General features: G+C 38.5%; 1 protein-coding gene across 3 annotated transcripts in view; it reads right to left on the bottom strand.

The window, feature by feature from the left end:
- LOC149775629 (uncharacterized) overlaps nt 1-23,240 on the bottom strand; it is a 194,377-nt gene that overhangs the window by 25,109 nt on the left and 146,028 nt on the right. For 2 of the 3 annotated variants that reach the window (XM_089944318.1, XR_016416615.1), the window contains 5 exons: nt 11,908-11,954; nt 10,781-10,801; nt 8,104-8,121; nt 7,019-7,042; nt 1,914-1,934 (listed from right to left, as the gene is read on the bottom strand). In XM_089944318.1, the coding sequence (XP_089800444.1) occupies nt 1,914-1,934; nt 7,019-7,042; nt 8,104-8,121; nt 10,781-10,801; nt 11,908-11,954 (131 nt within the window). Of the gene's footprint in view, nt 1-1,913; nt 1,935-7,018; nt 7,043-8,103; nt 8,122-10,707; nt 10,802-11,907; nt 11,955-23,240 lie in introns of those variants that run through there. The other variant, XM_089944322.1, reaches the window with a different exon arrangement.

The following is a 23,240-nucleotide window of genomic DNA, read 5'->3' as shown; positions in this document are numbered from 1 at the left end:
CTATGCAAACACCATGATATTCAAAATTCAGTAACTTAAAAGTTTTGAGTGCTCATGATCAAAAACCTATATGTATTAGTGCAGATGAAACCTGGATGTCAGTTTCTGTGTTGAGGAAAGAATATGAGCCGCGGCATTTTCTTTTTTGAAACATGTGCTTTCAATTCCGCACCAACGAGTCAGGTGCTAATTTTAGTAATGACTGTTCCAAACTCAAGACTTTCAAAGGACAGAAATTGCATCAATAAAACAATGTCTCTGTTTGTTTTACTTACAACTAGGATACGCTCTCAAACGATTCTTTTTTTAAAATATAACTTGCATTATTAACCAATCCTGGTCAGCCAAACCCATATACACTCTATTTTATGTTTACCCATTTCCAGGCTCGTTCCCATTTTTCCATATCATTAGTACCGTGTGTCCTTCAAGGACTTGTCGTTGAGAAGGATGCGTACTCAATTTGGTGGAAATCGAACGATACTTACGTACGTTATGCTTCAGACAGCAATGTTTTGAGGACGATCAATCATGGGACACAACTCGTGGAAATTATTCGAGATACTTGAAATATATTTTATCCAAGGTGTTAGCAATATACAGGTGCTAATGATTTTAGCTACCTTTTTGCGGCACAAACCACTGGTGAAAGATTTGCTTTCATGAAGAATAGAATAAGTTAATGAAGACGTGGAACGCAAGTATTCCAATGAATTGAAGGCCTCGATAGTAGAAGTATGTTTTCCAACTATGGCTGAAATGAAATGATATTTTTCAATGTTATGCGTGGAAACCAAGCGGTTAGGGAGACAAGCATTCTGGGACCATTGATCCCTGTAAATGATGCCACCGAATGTTGGATATCAAATTTCTCAAAAGGTCTTATCAATATACTTATGCATCCTAAATTTAATTGAAATCCAACAAGCCTCAAAAAAAGATATAACGCACAAACCATGTTTTGGACGATGGACAATCAGGAGCCATAACTTTTTTAAATGATGCCGTGGAATGCTGGACATAGCTATTCAAGGCCTCATCAATATAAATATGCACATTAAATTTGGTGAAATCAAATCCATGGTAGTGTGAATGCTCTAGAAACCAAACTACTGTTGAACGATTAATTAGGTTGAATATCGCCTATAAATTATGCAATCGGACGTTGGAAATCTAAAGTCTTTCAAGATATCGTCAATACAGTATTGCATTTAAAATTTAGTTGAAATACAACACGACATAGTTCAGCTATGCTGGGAAACAAAGGTAGGAGAATGAAGAGTCAGGAGATTCAACTCCTGCTAATGACAACACTAAAGGCTGGAAATCAAACTCGTTAAATGTCTTATGGAAGTGACGCTGAAGTTCAGATTTGGTTGAATTCCTTGCTAGGACTTAGCTGCACAAACTAAAGTTAGAAAGATTGGTAAATAAGGCCATAAATAACATAAATCATCTAAACGATGACATAAATATTGAAAATGAATCTCGTTCGTGGTCTGATGAAAATAAGTTTACGAACCAAATTTGATTGATTCTAAATATTTCCAGTAAACCACCAAGTTACGTTATGCAAACCAAACTGCTGATGGAGGGGAAAGTGATTACCTTAAGAGCTTCGTCTACCTCGTCGAACGGAGCCATGGAAAGACAAAGAATAAAAAGAGTATAACTGTTATCTACAATGCAATATGCAATTTTCAGTTGATTACATCGATATTCTTTCTTTCTTTGTTTGGTTTTCCCTGGCTGACAAGAAATCTGTATCTTCTTAAGAGGAATGTTTATTTCCAGACCAACTGACTTTTAAAGGAGACGAAAAATTGGAAATCGATCATGTGATTTATTGTCTTCTACTGTTTAGCTTTGCTATGGACGCAACGATAGTGAATAACACCAGCATTCTGACTTACGAAAATGTCTCCACTGTCAGTCTGAAAGGAAAACAAATGAACGATATATAAATACTAATCGTGTCTATTGATGGGAAACCAACGTTAGGACAAAATGGCTGGTCAGGAGCTATCACGGGCTCCCGCACATAGGGGCAGGGGAGGGACTCCCCCCCCCACCACGATTTCACCTCTAAACATGTTTTGGCCTACATCCGTAACAAAGCTGACCAGTACACGTTTGCCTACCCCCCTCCAGCAAGAAAAATAATTCTGCAGGCGCCCCTGGAGACTATGGCTGCTCTAAGTGACGATGTTGTATGTTATACATTCAACCACTTCAAGGACAAGTCAACACAAGCCACACCGAAAGATAAAAAATGATCATAACTCTGCATTCAGTATTGTAAACGAGAAAGAACCCATTAAAGACACATGTAGGTGTTCGAAATAAATTTCACATAAACTATATCAGAACATGCTAAATAACGTTTCAGTCATGCTGATTACTTGAAACAGCCCATGTGCGAAGTATGAAGTTACATGACAGAGGCCATTTTCTATCTAAACTGAGATTATAAGACAAAGCCTATAAAAGGAACATCTAGGTCTACGAGACCTTGTAGAAGCCACACTGCATCAGTATATGGATTCTAAGCTACTCTGTTTACAGTAGAGATTTAAAAAATTAAAATTCACTGAAACGGAGCAATAACTCCTTCAAAACTGGAACTAGAAAGACGAATACTTTAAAAGGCATAATTATGCATAAAATGCAGTTCGACTGCAAAAGAGCATCCAGTATCGTGTAAGGATTGTGGAGCACTGCTGGTTACAAGAAGTGTAAATGGACGGACAAACGGACTGTATGTACATATGGATTCTGCATCGTAAAAGATTGGTAGGAACTAGCAAATGGGAATTAGACTCAAGCCCTTCAATCTCTCTGCCCCACTCCACCCACCTTGATCCACTTCTAAAATAGCTAATAGTTTGCCAGGTCGAGGTTTGAAACCGATAGACAGTTAGTAAGAGTTCGGGTGAAGATGAAACTTAGCCACCTGACTGTATCAACCAAGGTGTAATAAGGAAACACATATTTGTCATCCTCGAGGTGTACTGAACAGTTGGCTAAAGACCTTTCCTCGATAGCCGTTCAACACTTATAGGTAGTACATTAGGTGCTAAGCTATACTTGTCAATTTTGATTTGATTGGTCGAACAGCTAATCAGATCGAGACGGCATATTTCTAGCACGCAGCCAAATTTCGACGGAAGGAAAGGGGTAACTTGCTCCCTTGCTTAGAAGGGTTATGGGGTTCATAAGATCAAGAAGTATACCTTGAATTAAGACAATCGTTAGTTCATAAAATATCCCAGTAAAAATGATAGCCAGAATATTTAAAAACTACTTACTGCTTGTCGCTGTTAGCTATGGCAAAATACATAACAAGACAGTATGTCATCTAAATATAAACAGTGTAAGATATAAATTTAATGATATTATATCGATCATACAGGACCATCAGGTAGATCTCTTTGTGTTATCAGAGACTAAAACTGACACTTCCTTTAGCTCAGATTTATTTAAGGTCAAAGGCTACAATCTTGAAAGGAAAGATAGAAATTGTAATGGAGGAGGTATTACCATAGGATCTAATCTACCTTTCTGGCGGATTAAGTTATCAGAATGTAATCTAACTTAATCAATACTCACGGAATTTCGGCCCAATGAACGTATGTGTTTTTTTTTTTTTTTATGTTCCTACAGGCCCCCAAGTTTAGTAAGTGCTGGCCTTGATGCAGATATAGGAAGCAAATTAAATACCGTTTTAACCAAGTATGAACATGTATATCAAAGACGGTGCTTATCTAAAATATGACCTCTTAAATATGGAAAAAAGTAAATCCTTACTTCTGTCTTTGATACATTAAACTTAACAAATGTTACAGGGAACTCTGCCTATTATGCATAAGACTTATCTCATTCCCGGAAAGACACTATTGCTACTGACAATTCACAGTTCTTTTGTAACAGTATAAATTTCGAATGTGGCTTGAGCGATGTAAAAAAAAAACCCCACTTTTTCATGGCATTAACACGTTTGTTGATATTTATGATAAATACTGCTATTGGAGGTTATTGATAATCATGCTGCAAATAATCGAAAATGGTTCCCCCTCCCCAAAGGACTTAGAAAGGCCATATATAAAAAGCGTATGACACTTAACAAATAAACAAATAAACTTGACGATTCTTGGAGGCTTGAAAAAGCAAAAACAAAGAAAACCCTAAAATTTTGTCACAAAGCTCAGAATCTATCTGTACCGCTCCGGTGGCCTAGTGGTTAGAGCGTCCGCCTCGGATGGGGGAGGTCGTTGGTTCGATCCCCGGCCGAGTCATACCAAAGACTTACAAAAATGGTACTAACAGCTACCTCGCTTGGCGCTCAGCATTAAGAGTTCAGTATTTGGACGGGTCAGCCTGGTGTCAGGATAATGTGACTGAGTGGGACATCATGCTACATGCCTGAGGCATGATGCCCCAGTGCTAGACATCACTATAAGCTGTAACACTGCAGACATCGTAGCGATATGACTGAAACATTGTTAAAGCTACGTTAAAAATCCAAATTGCACACAGAATCTATCTGATTATATTGTTTTGAAAGCTGCAGTGATGGCTAAAAATATAATGACTTCTGGCCTACCATTAAACCTTTACTATCATCCAAAAATAAAAATTCATAATGTAACATCATCCGCATGGAGAAAAATACCCTGATTGTTGACAAAGCAAAAGTGTATGAAGTTTTCAGCGAATGCTACATAAACACTGCGAAAACCATTGGATCACATGGTCTGATAAATAACACAATACTAACCCTAGCATAAAAGCTATTAACAACAATCAACCACCTAAAAAATACCCTATTATCAAATTGAAATCGTCAGTGCGAGAACAAGTTGAACAAATTTATGAAAACCCTTGATGCAAAGAGATCTACAGGCGTTGACAATATGCTACCTAAACTGCTTAAATTATGCGTACCCGTTTTATGCTCAGAAATTAGCTAACTTTTAATTACATGTTTTGACAAAGGGACATTTCCAGATCATCATAAAGAAGCACTGGTAAACCAAATTGACAATAAATCTGATTCTCATATTTTCCTTGCACCTCCAACATATTTAGAGGCTTCAATGTAATCAGATACAACTGAAATTCGATAACATTTTTCATAGCTTTCTATCTGCCTTTAGAAAAAGGTATGAATGTCAAACAACTCTATTTAAACTGGGGGAGGACTGGAGGGGGACACTGGAAAATGGCTCCAGTCAAGTGCAATACTAATGTATCTATCCTAGGCTTTCCAGTCTTCTGCGCAGCATCGTCATTGAAGAATCGAAAGCCTGCAACATTGATCTAAACTAGGTCAAACTAACTGAAAACTATTTGTATAACCGAAAACAACGCATTAAACTGGGATCTTCATATAGTAATTGTGATATACCCTTCACAGACATAAGTAGTAATAGGGGACGATATAGGGCAAATACGAACATACCAAAGGGTTCAATACTAGGACTTCAGATATTTTATATCTTCCTAAATTACATACTGTATTTCACAAAACAAACAACACTGTATACTTATGCTGATGACAATACCATGTCTGACATCCATAAAGATCCAAATAATTTAATAGCTGTTCCACAAATGTATATAAAGAAACTGACTGACTGGTTCGCAGCAAATTATATGCAATCATATCTTAAGAAATTCCAAACTATTATTCTTGGCAAAAAGCGCACAAAATAAGGAATATCACTATAGAAAACCATGCAATCCACGTAAGGCCTCAGTACAACTCCTTGCAGTAGATATCGATTCTCAACCAAATTTTAGCAACCACATGTCGAATATCTGTCAAAAAGAAGCAAGACAATTAAACGTCTTGCAACGTCTCAACCACTATTTGTCCACTAATAATATGTTACTAATTTACAAATGATTTATTAGGTCAAATTTCAACTACTGCGCCCTTGTCTGACACTTCTGTAGCAAACATAACTCCGACAAAATACAAATAAATACAGTATAGGGCACGAAAACTTGTATTTGATGATTGTACTAACTGTACGATTCTCTGCTAGAAAAGCAAAGCTTCCTACTCTTCACACTAGTAGATTAAAATATTTGGCAACTGAAGTATACAAGATACGTCACAAAATCTACATAATTACTTTTATTTTCTGGTCACTTTCCAAAACTGCCAATATAGTCTAAGAAACCAAATTTTGGCAACCATGAATAATGACCACTAGGTATGATGAGCTCTCTTTCATATCTGACGCTCCCAAAGTCTAGAACAGCCTGCCCAATGAACTAAAACATTCTCTGATTTCAAATAATTAAACAGGCTGATTCAGGCACGGTCCTAGCTGCAGCGTAAATGTGCCTTATGTGTATCTGTTTAGCGGTCAATGGCACTTCCGCTGTAGAGGTACCATCGTCACTGAGATAGTCAGACTTAAATACTCCAAACATAATGTTATTTTAAGAAGTACCTTCTTCTATTTGAACGTTTAGTACAATCATTTATCCTAATGTAATTTGTTATACCCAATTAACACCTACAGCTGCATACGAAATAATTTTGCCTTGTCTTTTAATCAGCTGTAATGACTGACAATATGCATGCTGATACACAATATAACATTTATATACCATATTTAAATTAAGTATACTTCTCTCTATGATGTGTTACATACGGTCATACATAAAACGTGTGCGTCTGCATGTTGTCTACTTATGCGATGTAGCTTAGTTTAATTTCACGTGGTAATGTATTTTATCTAATGCTGCATTGTCTTTTAATATGCTGTTGTATTGTCTGTTACCTAATGTTGCATTGTCTTTAATCTACCGTTATGTTTGGTACTGTAAGTCTACATGTGTATGGTTACACTGTAAATATGTACTATCTGTGTACCTGTCTGTTGAATTCTGAAATACTATTGTTATGTCTGTAAAATATCTCGTACAAAGTTAGTGTGTCATTTATCTTAGATCACCGACGTTAAATACAATTTCATGTATCTTGCATCCTGCAAGTACTTACTCCTTCTCCTTGTTAACCATTTCCCTGAAAAAGAGTTACAATGAAAATTACACCTTTAATGGCAAATTAGTAAATCAGTACAACAGTAGACAGGTAATGGTTCAGTATTTTACAATATAATCAACAAAAATTCCTAAGACCTGACCTATTTTTTTCATGCGCGAATTACTCGCTTTTGAGCATGGAACCAACTACGAGATCGCCTAATGCAAACGCTACATAGTAAAATATGGTATAATTATATAGCAATGTAATAAAAAGATTCGCAACGCTAATAATTTGTTCATCTTATCCATAATTGTAAATATACACAGAACAAAAATGTATAACTTGGGCAATGTGATACAATTTCACACGTTATAGAAACGTCATGCAGTAATATTCAACCCTCTTGCAGATATATTTAAGCCGACTTTGCTCTGGACTATGTAGACCATGACATTAGTTTTGCACTTGGTCGATTACCCTGTTTTCCAGCACATATAAGTTGATCAAAATTGTCTTTCAAACATACCTGCTTTGGAGATACAACTACGTATCAGTTTTCAAAATGTACATTATCCAGTTCTTACGACCCTTGATACATGAAGCAAGGCGGAAGTTCCTTTTGTCTAACCCCTTGCCCTTTTGCAGTTGATAGAGTTACTGCCCATATCAACAGACATCAACTGACCAATAACAGAACTCGTTACGTAACCCGTTACATATTCCGTATAGTAACTCTCATGATGTCCGTATGACTTGAAGCTGAAGGACAAAAGGAAAAACAAGTGTCTTCTTCTACGGAGGCCAATATCATTATTCTCCACTATCTTCTTCGGTAGATTTAACTAGCATCTGACAGGATCACTTTCCTTCAGAAGCAACCAATCAGACAACAGAGCGGAAGATACTGCTTGGCTAGTTACATATGTCAAGGGTCAATGTGGAATGAAGTGGATCGATGACTCTTTGCTATACAATATTCAGAATGTATGTTATAGAATGACCAAACATTTAGTTACCTAGTGCCGAGTCTCTCATGTGGCGGTTTATTATTACAAGTTTCAAAAGAAAAGTCTTACAGTTATCAACTCTTGACTTACTTCAGCTTTTCCAAAAGTCTGTAAAAATACGAAACAAATAATCTCATATTTCATATATATATATATATATATATATATATATATATATATATATATATATATATATATATATATATATATATATATATATATTACATCAGCATTCATTTAGAAAAAAAAATTCTATGGAAAAAGCAGTTGTATTAGATGCATACAAAATGCAGATAAAAACAAATACTAATTTTGAACTTTAAATTATAAATTATGAAATGCACATACCGGAGTATATGTTTATAAGTCAACTCAAGTAAGCGTATACATTGGTAAACTTGTCCAGTACTTTCAACAGACATACAGAATACATACATATATATATATATATATATATATATATATATATATATATATATATATATATATATATATACAAGTAATAAACTGGATCTAGCAATGGATGGATCGCGAGTGTCAGGGATTAAATAACATAAATGCAATACACTGACAACGAATAGTGCAAAAACTAGCTTTTAACTTGTCTGAGCACTTTCGACTCTCGCGGAATCTTTAGCTAAATCAAACACAAAATAGAGACATGACAAACAATACAGACAAAAAAGCGTTTACATTACATGAAGTCTGAGCAACTATATATAATAGAATTAAACCTTTATAATGTTTAATTTCGTTTAGGTGGCTTCAGCATGTCTGACAATGTTGTAACCTGGTTGGTATTGACCTACAAAAGAGGAGGTATAACGCCAACTGTTTTAATTACAAAGTTGTGTAACCCATTTTATATCCTGGATATTTTATTCTTTCTTCAATGACAGTAATAACCATGCCAATGATAACAGCAATGAGAACAGAAATAATTATTGCTGAATGAGTGTGTAAAGATAAAAATGAAAGAACTATACAATTGGAAAAGTGGTGGCTGTAAACAGATGGCGATTTTATTTGAATATTGTTGTCTTTTTGCTAGTCTTCTTCGTTTAAACCACATGGCTTCTGTATTCTTAGGCCGCATATCCAGCACGATTCCTTTTCTTTCCTGGTTTCATAACTGCAGCAGGGTTTGTAATTCCAGTCATGGTTACATCATTGAAAGTTTGGCAGGGAGAAGAGACGTGTTCTGCAACTGAACTTCTGTCGAGTTTCTTTGTCATCCAATCAGATCTGTGAAGACTGATAATTTTGTTTAGCGTTTCAGTTTCACCTACATACTGAAGGCCACCGATCTTATATGTAATGAAATAAGTTACATTCTGTTTGCACATTCTGTTTAGGTCATGTATGTTCAGTTTTTCGCTCGTAACCGTGTTAAAGAATGTCCGAGTGTCTATCATATAATGACAGGCTTTGTATATTTTATCACCAAAGGGACCAGATTTGCCAGGATGGTCTTGGCTTTTGATTGACGTTAGCTTCACCCCGACTAGAATGTCTTTGAGAGTTTTCAGTCTGCGGTAGGCTACTGCTGAATTGTTCAGGATGATTAACTTTAGTGTGTCACATGATTATACGAAAGGTTAGCGTTTCTGAATAATTTTACCTTATTAGGGGTTTCTGGATGGTAGGTCAGGATAAATGGTATCCAGTCAACCATTTCCTTCTCTCTATAGTTTGGTAGGTCATTGCGGTTTATTTGCTTGTTTGGCGCTATGTGCTGCCACATCTGTCAGGTCGTTGTCGTAGCCTCTGTTCATCAAATGTTCAGGTAACTATTAGACACTTTAACACAGTTGCAAAAAGAAAGAAATAGTCATTATGTCAGGTCGTGATAAGAGCTGAAACGTGAAGGGAACGCCTAAGTGCCGACCATCCCGTGCCGCACTTCATTTCCCATCGGGCCAAACCATCATTTGTTGAGCAAGGGAAATTATATCAATCGTGTTGTGCTCCCATGTTCTTGGCCGACATCCTGAAGTACTTGGCAATTGAAGTCTTAGAGATGGTCGGTAACGCAGCCCGTGACTACAAAAAGGCCAGAATCACACACACACACACACACACACACACACACACACACACACACCCGTCATCGGCAGATGGTCATTCTCAATGACAAGGAAATGCTTATGCTCCTATCTTCTGGAGTATCCATTGCTCAGGATGGTGTGTTGCCTAACATCTAGACCTGTTCTCCTGGCCAAGAAAACTAACCTCTTCATCTCTCTCTGTCTCTGTCTGTCTGTCTGTATGTCTTTCTCTCTCTGTCAATGTGATATTACTCTTCTTCATATTATTCTGATATTACTCTTCTTTATGAACATCACTGTTATTTACATATCAAGTGTGTGTGTGTGTGTGTGTGTGTGTGTGTGTGTGTGACTCGAACCTGGAGGATGTTTCAGAATGGATAATAACAGTGCATTTTATGAAATTATAGTGAATAAAAACGAAAATTTATTTGAAGCGCATAAGTGCTTTTACAATCTTTTTTGTTCGAAGGATGGAAGGGTTGGTTTGTTGTCTTAGCGGTACATTCAACGTCGTTGGAAGGCCATGAGATGTATGTATGTATGTATGAATGTGTGTGTGTGTGTGTGTGTGTGTGTGTGTGTGTGTAAACTCTAGCTAAATATCAAAGTATAGTGCAAAATTAAGTTTAATCGCCTCTGAAGGTTTTCTCCTTAAAATACAGATGCTTGCATACAGGTTACATGATTTAATATACAGATGCTTGCACACGGGCTACCTGATTTCATCTCCTCTAAGCCTGAAAAGAAAAAGAATAACTAATGTTATATTTCTTAATGATGACGTTTCAATTGTCATATTGTACGAGGATTAAATATGTCAAAATGATGTCTGATTTTCTTTTGTTTTCAATTAATATCTTGGCGGTTAAAATAAACATCTAAGTATAATGTACGTATAGGGTGTACTTATACACTAACAACAGCATCATTAGTACTACTACTATTGCTACTGCTACTACTACTGCCAAAAATAAAATTAAGCATTTATATTAAATGATTGTGGTAAGAAAATATATGAATTTACATTTTATCTTGTCTAGGAAAGATTTTCGGCAAAACACTTTCATAGATGGGAAATTAAAAAGACACGCCTGTGTGCAGAAACATGATTTTTACCTTAAAAAATAATTTCGAATTCTATTTAAAATCGAGACCTGTAACTGATATATTACAGTCTCTGACGAACGTTTATGTTCTGGTGACGTATGAAATTCTCGAACCACGTATATTTAATAGCCTATCAGATAGAGCGTTGTAATTCAGGGAGAACTATCGCAGGCAATAATATTTTCCGAATGTCGTTTATTGCTTTACGAACTTTGGTTGGTAAATCAAAGGGTCAGCAGAGCACGATCTCACACTGGCACACATCAGCTATTCTTATTATTAATTTATCTCGATTTTAATTAGATTGGATACTTTGTTTGCCGTCAAATGAATTTTGAACATTTATAACAAACAGATCATAGGAAATAGAAACCCAACTTCCCGCACTGTCACTACAGTACTAGTAACATTTAGAAGTTTAACAAAACAACAGCTTTCTTTAATGATATAATATTTAATGTCGAAAATCTATATATTTTATTTCGACACATTATGGGCTTGAAGCCTGTAAAATTTAGCGACTGACGTAAAGATAGATTTTGAAATTCAGATAATCGTGGTCTGAAGAATTCAAGATGTGTACCCGTCTGGTTTCATTAGAAACGTGCACTTGTCCGGTTTCATTAGAAACGTGCACTTGTCCGGTTTCATTAGAGGTAGCGTATACAATTTAAAATCAAGTAAGTCCAGATCATGTGCATCCAAACAATGTTTCTTTCTTATACAAAAGTCTTACTTTTCTGCCGTATAGTCAGTACTTTGAAGCACACTTCCCGCCATGTTCTGAAAGAAATTTAAGTACATAGACTACTTAATTACTTTTTTAAGATAAACACCTAAAATTAACACTATATAAAACTGTTAAGCTTAAATATTTCCTGTTGTCCAGAAATTATACACAGAAAGACACTGAAGTTAGTGAGTAAAATTAGTTTGTTTTTCTTTTGTTATGTCAGACGAGTACTTCATACAAAAAGTACAAAAGACAACGATATTCTTCAATTCTGAGAACTTATTGCAAGTTAATATTATGGTCTAGTTATTTAACACTAACCTAGGGCCGATTTAAAAATGGAATACCGAAAGGTTGAAACATAATGATTCCAGTTCGTTCTGTTCCGCTTGAATAATAAAACTCCACTGTAATTATAGGTTACTGCATTTGTATGGGAAAATAGGAACGAGTTTTCGGAATGAATACTGCACGAACTTGTGAGTGCAGTATATCCTTCCGACAAAACGAGTTCCTATTTTCCCATACAAATGCAGTAACCTTTTTATTATATGCTCATTTTTTTATTCAACCTAAGGTTAAATTATATAAACAAAATACACTACAAGAAACAACGTAAATGAATGAATACCGTATTCCAAATTAAATACACAAGCGCAGATTTGACATTACAAAATGATATCATTATTAATGCGCACATAGCTCCGCCCAGATAAATTTGAACTTAGTCGCGCGGTCGACATAACTTTCGAAAGAAAATGGCGTGTCTAGTTAAAATTAAAATTTGCAGTCATATTGTGAATGAATGCGCATTGCAACGACTTTTCCATTTGATCTGGAGTGAATGTATTTTTGGTATTTTGTTTCGATTCGATGAAAGTTTGTGATTTTGGACTGGATTCATCTGTGCAAATTATACATGAAATTCATCGGATTGAAGTGGCGCGGGAGAAGCGTATTTACGTCTGCAAATGTGTTTCTGTTTCTGTCATTGAATGTTTGAAATCATAACGTGGGAAAATATGAAGTCTTTCAATTGCAATTTTCAAAAGAACGCTATGGAATTTAATGTGTATTTCATTTTGAGTGCAGTAATTGCACTTACAGAAATTACAGCACACTTTTGAAATGTGTAATCCAGATTGAAAACCTATGACGTGGCTCATGTAATTCCGATTTGCAGAATTAAGAAAAAACATTTTGAGGAAATTCAGGATGTAAAACTGTAAGTATGTTTTATTTTGCTATTCTTATCACAAGATAAAGAATACAGTATATTCCTTGTCAGTTGTATGTTATTTGTAAGGACATGATCGTCCGAGCAGCAGAGGGGACGGACAGACCGAAACTAATTTTTTAAACAAAAACCCTTTATGAAACTATTCTTCGATTTTGACGAAATAAACCCTTCTATTCAGAATACAAAACAAAAAAAAAATGTCCCCCGAAAACTTGAAGAGTTGCCAGGGACAAACTCGTTGAATTTCCGCTGACAACTTGGGTTACTTCAATAAATCTGAAACAGTTTCCGTGGCGGGGTCGTTATTGAAAAATCCATGGGTCGGGTCCAGCCCCCTCTGCTGCTCTACGAAATGAGTTTCCAAGGAAAAACATTTTTATGTTAGCGGAATTAAATCATTGACAAATAAATAATGGCAAATATCGGAGAAGCACTTACTACTAGATTAGCTCGAGAACGTCTGGAAGCAATTCAGAAATTTCTTCCTGTCCGTGATAGTGTCAGACAAAAATTACAACTAAGACAGCAAGCACGGGAAGGCTTTGCAGAATCCGCGGAGGAATTATTTAAACCCGTGACCAAAGCTACTGAAAAATCCGCAGCTGTTACCAAAGAGGCTTTAATAGAGCAAAGGAAAATTTTACAGGATATTTCAGCTGGACTTAAACCCCCGCCTCCACCCGATGAAGTTGTTGTGTCAGTACCTACTGGTAAGCGAGCAACAGAGAGAATTACTGACCCCGCCGAAAGATTTACGCCGGATTATATTGAACTTCTTAAAAATGTACCAGAAGAGAAATTACCTAAGACAATACTGTTAGGATTGATTCAAAGAGATGTGTCTTTAAAACCAAAACACGGTTCTATGACAGATGATAATTTTATCAAATATTCGTATCGTATACGCGAAAATAAAAAACAAATCAACAGAGATGATACAAAGTATGATAGACTTGTAAATGCTATACGTAAACTTGAAATTCCACCATCGCAACCTCAAGAAAAAAAATCACCGTTGCAACACACACAACGACAACAATATCCTTCACGGCGAAGAGCAATAGATCCTGACCTAACTCCGTTAGGTGAATACGAGGCTGCATCTGAAGGAAGTCCACGCGGCCAAAAATCCAAACAAACTAGGTCGCCGATAATTGACCTAACAACGTCTCCTGAAAGTTTGCCGCAAGACATTTTATCCCCAAGAATTGTGCCACCAACGACGACAGGAAAGGGTTTAGGATCCGGTTTTATTGCTTGCCCTGATAATATCGTCAATGACGTATCACGGCTAGAAGTTCTCATCGGAGGAAAACGTGCCGGAAACAACTCTCCGGAAATTATAAATGAAGCCGCAGATATCTGTCAGAGACTATTTCAGCGTGGCATCATGGATATCAGCATCTACCGGGGGCTCATTGATGAACTCGCAGACGGTTACCACAGCGACTAGCAAATTTAGTTAGAGAAACAATAATTAAATAAAATGATCGTGCACAATTCTCAACCTAGACACGCTAGTGTGTTACCAGTCCGCGTAGTGAACTCGCGATTACCAGTCTACAGAGCAACCTACGGAGATGGTCTCGGTGATACAGTTACTGGTTTGTTTTCAAGAATAGCCCCTAAGGTGTTACCGATTGCAAAACAATTGTCGATGAAAGCTATTGATGTTGTCAAGGATAAAGCCCTTGGATCTGTTGGTGATCTCGCCGGGAAGGCATTCGCGTCAATCAAGGATAGACTGTTACGGTTAACTCGTAGATCAAAAAAACCGCCACCGGTGAAACTGGCCAGTACTGAACTTATGCCCGCGGACGTCAGTAAAGTAATAAATCAGGCTGCCAATCAAAAACTTGCAGAGCTTGTAACCCAAACACCCGAACAAATAAATACAAGCCTGATATCAGGAAGCGGATTTCGTTTTAGAAGACAATAATTTTATATAAAATGTTTAAACCTATATCTGATCCAGCGTTCGACATGGATGCACCAACACTAAAAGATGAGTCCGTGCGCGATTATCAGTATTATTCTTATGAGGCAACAGTACCTAATCAACGCGGACGAATTGAATTACGAGTCCAGGATACAAGTAGATATTTCCTGCCCGCTGAAGCATTTCTTGAAGTCACGGGTGAACTTGTAACAAATGTTGACGCTAATACAGCATACGGAGAAAATGTTCGAGTTGGTTTTGTTAACAACGGTATCATGGCGCTGTTCAAAAGTGCTTCATACAGCATTGACGGAAGAGAAATTGAAATAATTCAGGATAATGTCGACGTTGCTACAACAATCCTGGGATTAGCGAGATACTCAGATGATTACACTAGATCAGCTGGTCCGACTATGATGTTCGCTAAGGATAATTCTGATCATCCTGAACACAGATCTGCTATTCAAGTACAAACAGCACGAGACACTGCTATGGACCCGCAACCGGCTGGATTTGCGGCTAGACCAGGTGCTGCATTTCCAATATTAAGGCCTAGTCCAGATTACAATTTAGGTTTTGCTACACGTAAATTAATGTTATCAGGTGAACGTAGGAGATTTTCATGCGCAATTCCACTGTCTCACATCTTTGGATTTTGCAGACATGTCAGAAAGGTTATTTTTGGAGCCAATCATACAGTTGTACTTAACCGAAAAAGTGATGACGTTGACGCTATCTGGCGAGAAGACGGTGTTGCTGGCGGTAAAGTAATATTATTCAAGCTTGCTTTGTGGATGCCAGTGATGTCTCCATCGATCACTGAAGAGCAACGATTACTCTCTTTCATGGACACAGGCGGTAAATCACTGATATCGTGGTTAACAACATCAACAGATTCCATTCAAGGTGCCGGTGCTGGGCAGTTTACGTGGCACATAGCATCACAACAGGGAATATCAGCGCCGCGACATATTTTTGTTGCACTCCAGCAAAATGCGAGGTTGACTTCTCAACTACAGAGTCATATGATATTTGACAAACTTAATGTCTCTGAGATTTCGCTGCGAATAAACGGGCATCAGGAACCATCCGAGGATATATTAATAAATTATGAGCGAAATGAAGTTGCACGGGCGTATCATCGTTTGATGACATTTATGGGACGTGATCAAAATATTGATACCGGGTTGCAGATATCACAACTGGATTTTACAACGCTGTATCCGATTTATTACTTTTCGCTGGAACATTTGGATCTAACAAAACAATCTGTCGTTGATATACACTTCAAAGCTCGTGTAGGTGAGTTTCCCCTCGGCCCGCCTGCTGGTTTTAGAGCGATCGCTGTCATACTCTCCGATAAAGCAATGCTGCTTGAAGGTGTTGGCGGACGAATGAGAGTTATTGACGCTCCAATCGAGAATATGTAACGCAATTAAAATCAAACTTAGAATATAATGTCATACAGTCATGTTAATGTCACCTTGACTTCCGGTCAGACAAAGAAATTGCAATCGAAGAACGCAAGCACGTGCGGGACATCAATAACACTAAAACGAGATCAGATTACTGGTGGTCCAAACAAGCTGTCGTTGACTAATACTCAGATTAAACATTTTAATAAGGCACTAACAGCAAAAACCGGTATCCGCCTTGATTTCTCTGCTGCAGCTATCAAGGACATGACTAAAACCGGTGGAATATTTCCGCTCATCCCAATACTAGCTGCTGCAATTCCAGGATTACTTGGCGCAGCGGCAAAAGCTGCAGCGTTAGGTGCAGTTGGAACCGCAGCTGGAATGGCACTAAAGAAGGCAACCGGAAACGGATATAAGGGGGGGCGCGTCCGTCTAAGATTATCGGGAACTCCATCACCAGCGGCAGCACAGGCGATAGCACTCGGTGCACTTGGACCGGCAGCTGGAATGGCACTAAAGAAGGCAACCGGACACGGGTACAAAAAAAAGGGGAGCGGGCTAAGACTACCGGGAACTCCCGCATCATGGTATCCAAAAAATTTCTAACGCTGAAACACAAAGTGTCCCCGATGTTGAAGCTTCCAGCTTCTAATTTTGATTTACTCGATGCAGTTAAGCGATTGCGTATAAAACATTTCCGAGGAGTGTTTATGCGAGATCAATTACCGACGCGGCCGAATAATCCAGAAACTGGCATTATCAATCTCGACAACAAAGACGGTCCTGGAACTCACTGGGTTGCTTACGCGATCGATCCACGCGGAATTATTTATTTCGATTCGTACGGTTTAGCACCGCCAGTTGAGTTTCTCAGGTATGTCCGCGAAGTGCCTCACACTCTCAACCGCAGATTTTTTAATATTCCAGTGTGGCAGTCGACGCTACCAACACAAACATTAATTGATCCGCCCATTTGTGGGAACGAGGTTTTAAATGTTCTTGATGCAATCTCAAGAAATCCAGCAACGTCTCCGCATCGAGTAGTGCATGAATATACCGCATCGAGAAATGCTTAGCATTTTCATGCTCGCATTTGAAAAACAGCAATAAGAATAATGGTGGATATTTACGGAAGACCTTTCACAAGAAAAGTCAAACCTGGCACAGATGCTGATCTCTCAAAATATGCGACCCGAGATGAAGTCGATAATCTTTTGAATATAGCTGGAGTTGACCCAGATGAAGTTGCTATTTTTCAGGACAAGCAGGGAAAACTAAGAACGAGCAACATTAAGTGGAATGATATAATTCGCAGAGTTCTTGGAGCTACCAAGGATAACTTCGTTGCATTTAGTGATGGCGGCCGGATCAAGGACTCGAACATATCAATCGCAAGCATCAAAGACAGTATTGATAAAGGTGTTGACAAGTGCGTGAAAAAAGCCGGTGACACAATGATCGGCGAACTCAGCATGAACGGCAACAAAATAACCGTTCTAAAAAATCCGGAAGGTCTCGAAGATGCCGCAAATAAACAATACGTCGACACGCAGTACCAACTCGTTGCTGGCCTAATCATCGACAGAGTAATAAAATCCGGCGACGTAATGACCGGCGAACTTAGCATGAGCGGCAACAAAATAACCGCGTTAGCGAATCCCGAATCCGACCAGGATGCGTCAAACAAACAATACGTGGACATCATCAACGGTAAACTAAATACGCTGCGGTCAGAGTATGATGTTCACGTAAACGGGTTTAAAAGACTCCAAAGAAACTTCGCAAAAACTGATGAGACCGTGGATAAGTTCTTTGGAACTCCTCCAGTCGTCGATGTAAAACTCGCTGATGTAAAGACCGACATCAGCACGATCAAACAAACACAGCAGGATATCGTATCGGGAATTCCTGAGATCGTTAACAAAACCAGTTTGATTAAAGTTCCCACTGGAGTTACTCCCGGGCATATCACCAACATCGTATTCACGGTATCATCGGGATTCGCAACATGGTCACGACAAAATAACACTATCAAATATACAGCAACAGCCACCGGTGTTTACAGGTTGTCTGTGTTTTCAGCCGCTAAATTTGAAATCTTCACAACATATCCTTGGAGACATTCCACCGATAAGTATTCCGGGGTTGTAACTATAATATTAAACAGCGGAACCGAAGAAACATTTATGCTTGAAGCCGCAGACGAAAAATTACCCCCAACATCTTACTGGTGGTGTTTGGAATTCGTCGCTGCAACGCCTCAATTGGTTACCGCGTAATTGAAAATCGGCAGCGATTTTAAATAATAATGTCAACGTTGAAATCCGAAACATTTCCAGATGCTCAACAATATCGATACAATCAAGTCCGTGAGTGGCAATCTGAGTTAAAAACTGTCATCGAAGTAACCAGTCAAAAAGTAAAAAAATACAAGCGCCGCATAACAGTGCTGGATATTATGGTTTATTCAGTATCTGCCGTTGTTGCATCCGCGGGAGTAATACTATCAGCGGTCACTCCGGTAATTGCAGTCGCGGCCACAATCTCTGTTTGTACGACCACTACCGCGGCAGGAGTTTTCGGCATCATAGCAAAAAAAATATCCTCGTGCGCGGTCACAAAATTACACGATTACACGACAAAATTAAATACAGCCACGACCGCATATCAGAAATTATCATCGCTGATATCATCATCGTTAGACGTGCAAGGTAGCGACGCCGCGTCGATATCAGATTCTGAATTCAAACTAATGTCAGATGCGTACAATGACTATTTGAAAACTAAGCGAATAAATAATGTCACAAGAACTGCTTCAACAAATAGTCACAAACACAACACCGGTAAGGACCACAATGATCTCAGTGTCCTCGACTAAACCAGAATTTGGTATTAATTTTCGAACTCCAATTCGTGTGAGTGAAATCGCGTTAGCAAAGCTCAGTGTGTATCACAGCTGGCCTAATATCAGGTCGGCATCATTTGGTGATCTGCAGCCGAATAATTCGTTCGTGTTCGGGAAACCCAGCGCGGACCCGGAACAGGGTGAACTTGAATGGGATACAATTACGCTACCCACTGGGAGTTATCAGATCGAAGAAATCAACAATGAGATACAACGCCAAATAAAACGAATCACCGGCAAGGAAGCCAAAATATCTGTGACCGCGCACGAACCAACGCTGTCTGCGGTCATTGAAATCTCAACACCGGGATACGCCGTGGATATTTATAGCAGCTCAATCCGAACAGTATTAGGATGGCCACAAAAACGACCCGAGGTCGAACCGGGTCCGGAACTGCCACTGAAGTCGGATTTCGAGACCACGAAAGAAGAAGTACACGACCTTGTCACCAACGTCGGCAGCGACAATTTTGTTTTAATTCGACATCAACCACTAATAGAAGAAGTTCGATACAATTCATTTTTCGAAGACGATTTGGGTTTAGAATTCCGCGGAGGCGGGTATCCCCAATCTCTCTTCATTTTACATGTATCCGCGATAGAATCTGAGTTATTTATTCCGATCAAACAAATGCATCAAAAACAGCTAGAACTGTTGCGGGGATATTTTCAAGATTATATTTCCGATATAACAAGACCACGCGGTGACATTATCACAACCATAGAAAAACTAAACAAACTCGCATCCGTGATGGAAATTATAAATCAAAAAGTAATTCAAAATTTTCTGGATGATCCTTCCCCGAACAGAAAAATAAAATTTGCAACCCTGTATAATATTCCGGTAAATGATATTCCAGATTTTAAACTTCCTGGATATAACGCGCCCACGCTGAGAAAATCAGTCTCTGATCTCGTCGCGGAATCTTTCGAAGATATTTCTGCCACGTACACGCGAACAAAACCACAACCTGTTATTCTCAAGCACGACAACAGTACAGCATCCGATGGCAGACACATCTCACCCGGGATCGTAAATATCACAGATGTTATCGCGGTCAATCTTGTATGTGACGTCATCGACGGTAGCTACAGCGCTGGCAGCGCTAGCGCTGACACAACGACGGCACAACAGGGGTTTATCCTGTATACGTTCACACCAAAAGACCCCCCTGGTTTTCTGATTGTGCAAGAACCAATCAATCCGGTCTATCTGCGGTGTAATAATCCGTGGTTGTCAACGATAAATTTCAAACTCACCGACCAACGGGGGAATTTGTTGGACCTGCGTGGCGAGACTGTCTCCGTGAACTTACTGGTGAAATCCTAAAATGCTCTCCGAGCGATGCTAGCATCGCCAGGTGGTTCGGCATAAGTTATCGTTGGAAACTCGAAGAGTTTCTCCTCAAAGAGTTTCTCCTCGAAGAGTTTCTCGTGCTAGCACGCATTTAAAAAAAAACGGTTGTATATAATGTATCAATGTGAATACATTCACGCACGAGTTCATATTCATGATAAGCAAATTCTTCACGAGGCAATAAAAACCGCATTTGAAAACTCTTTGAGTTTCTCGGGACAGCCCCCGGAACAGTATTTCCCCGTTAAAATAATCGTTGACGTGTATGGTGACGAAGACTTCTTGTTAACTCCGTCACAATTGACTTTGTTACAGCAAAATCATATGATCATAGTTTGGTGTCAACGAGAACAGATTATGAACTATTCTCATTGTTGTATTGATGCTGAAGCGCTCGAGCAAATCCTGAAAATGTAAAACATTTCCAAAATCTGAAAACGCCCCTGGAACCGTTAACGGTTCCCAGAAACTCTTTGAGTTGAGAAATTCAAAGAATTTCCAGGGCAAAAAAAAAATAATACACTTTTTTTTTACCCGGAATTCATTCCCGAATGTTCTTTACATTTGCGGAATATAATTCCCTGGTGTGGGTCACACGCGGTGGTATTTATACTTGGGCGTCACAAATACTAGTATTCGTAGGCATTTCCGCGTCTAGATTCTTTATATACCCTTTTAACAGTCTCACCCTGGTGTTAATTAATTTTCGAGTCTCATACTCGGATGACAATCCAAGCCTGATCTTCTCAACTGCATGGCACAGTGGAATAAATTCAGATACCTGATTGGACGTTATCGACGCAAGTGATTTGTAAACACGATTCTGTATATTTTTAATGAACCTATAACACGCAGGGAGATTGTTCTTCCCTGACCGTGATAGCTCATTCAGGGATTCAAAATCTGACATAATTGTTTCAGTGTCTAGTAAAATATTAAAACCCCGCTGTTGTAATTCTTTAATTTCAACAAGTATGGTATTTATGTTTTCGTGATTCATATTATTATGTATTTTCATATTTTTAAATGCATGAGAAGTCCCTTGGACTTCAGAGAAATGCTTTACTGAGCGATGCTAGCATCGCCAAAACAAAAACACACACGTAGATAATCGGTTATCACTGGAAACACTTTGTGTTTCAACCCGGTACTCTTCCGGTTACTGTTCTTTGTTAGGATTTTTTTTTGCATTTACAGGTCTCATATTGAGTTATCGTTGTTTGTGTCAATGATATAACAGAATGAAATCTTCTGTTTGAGCTTCTTGGAAAATGCTGTTTTGTAGATCCCATCTGCGACACGCTGTACAACAGGTGGACAAATACCGAAATACCTACCGGCGGCGCTCATTGACTGGAATATTATTTCTTCACCTGTAATTGCGTTTATAGATTTAATAACTCTTCTTGCAACTGTTTTACAACGCCCTGTGTTACCCAGTAGGCAGTTCTTGCTCTGAGTGACCATGCGAAGATTGTTTATGGAGTTATCAAGTATGTTACCGTTAATGTGATCAATGACAAACCCCTTAGGGATCACTCCAAAGAAACATTCGTAAATAAAACGATGACATAAATACTTCTTTCCGTACGCGGCAGTAAATCTTAAATAACCACCATTATTAACTCCACCAACTGGTCGTCTTCGCGTACAGTTTCTCACTATGCCATCTCGGTTTGCCTCATAATTTGGAATAGTTGGATGTCGGACGAATTCTTGATTCATTATACTATAAGCAAATCATTTGTCTAATTCATAATTTGTCTGAAAACTTATTTATGTAATCACGCTCCGAGAGAGTGTTATCACAGTCTGGATTTTTTTTATCATAATACCGTTTTAGTTCTCGATAGCGTTTTCCACCACACGCTGAACATAATTGCGTTTTTCCTCGTACTCCAATGCCGCATCTGATACACGGTATCGGTCCTAGACTCCCACCGCGGACCTGTTGAGCATGTTGTCCACAGTATTCGTGTCTGCATGGTTTGCTACACGGCGCTGATGAATTTAGTTTAATCCACTTGCATCGGTTCATTATATATAATATTTTTGTCTATTTAAATACTTGTCTTAATTATAATATGGAGGAATTTGAAAGACTATCCAGAATAAAACCCGTATCAGGTTCTCGATTCGATCTTGACCGGTTAACCGCTGATCCACGACGAAGAGAGTTAGCAACGGTAATTGGTGTTATCAAGAACGCCAAAGAAGAGTTTCGTCGTGATGGTGCCGCACACACGTGGTCTTCGTATAAAATTATCCCCGACGCGGGCATTTCTCGTGGCCGTATCATTGATGCTACCATGAACGATACAATCGCGCGTAACATAATTGGGTATCTCGACGATAGAAGATATTTCATACAGATAAAATTTATTGTTGGAGTCGACGACGGAAAGTGGATTATCAGAGACAAACTAGACCCTGTTCTTGATGCCAAGGGGGTTCGTGGAAAAACCGTTCTGTTAAGT

This window comes from Sinohyriopsis cumingii, chromosome 19 (genome assembly GCF_028554795.1).
Source record: "Sinohyriopsis cumingii isolate HCF-2022 chromosome 19, ASM2855479v2, whole genome shotgun sequence".
Taxonomy (NCBI): Eukaryota; Metazoa; Mollusca; class Bivalvia; order Unionida; family Unionidae; genus Sinohyriopsis; species Sinohyriopsis cumingii.
The sequence above is the reverse complement of the archived record's forward strand: the minus strand, read 5'-3'. Positions and strand labels throughout refer to the sequence as shown.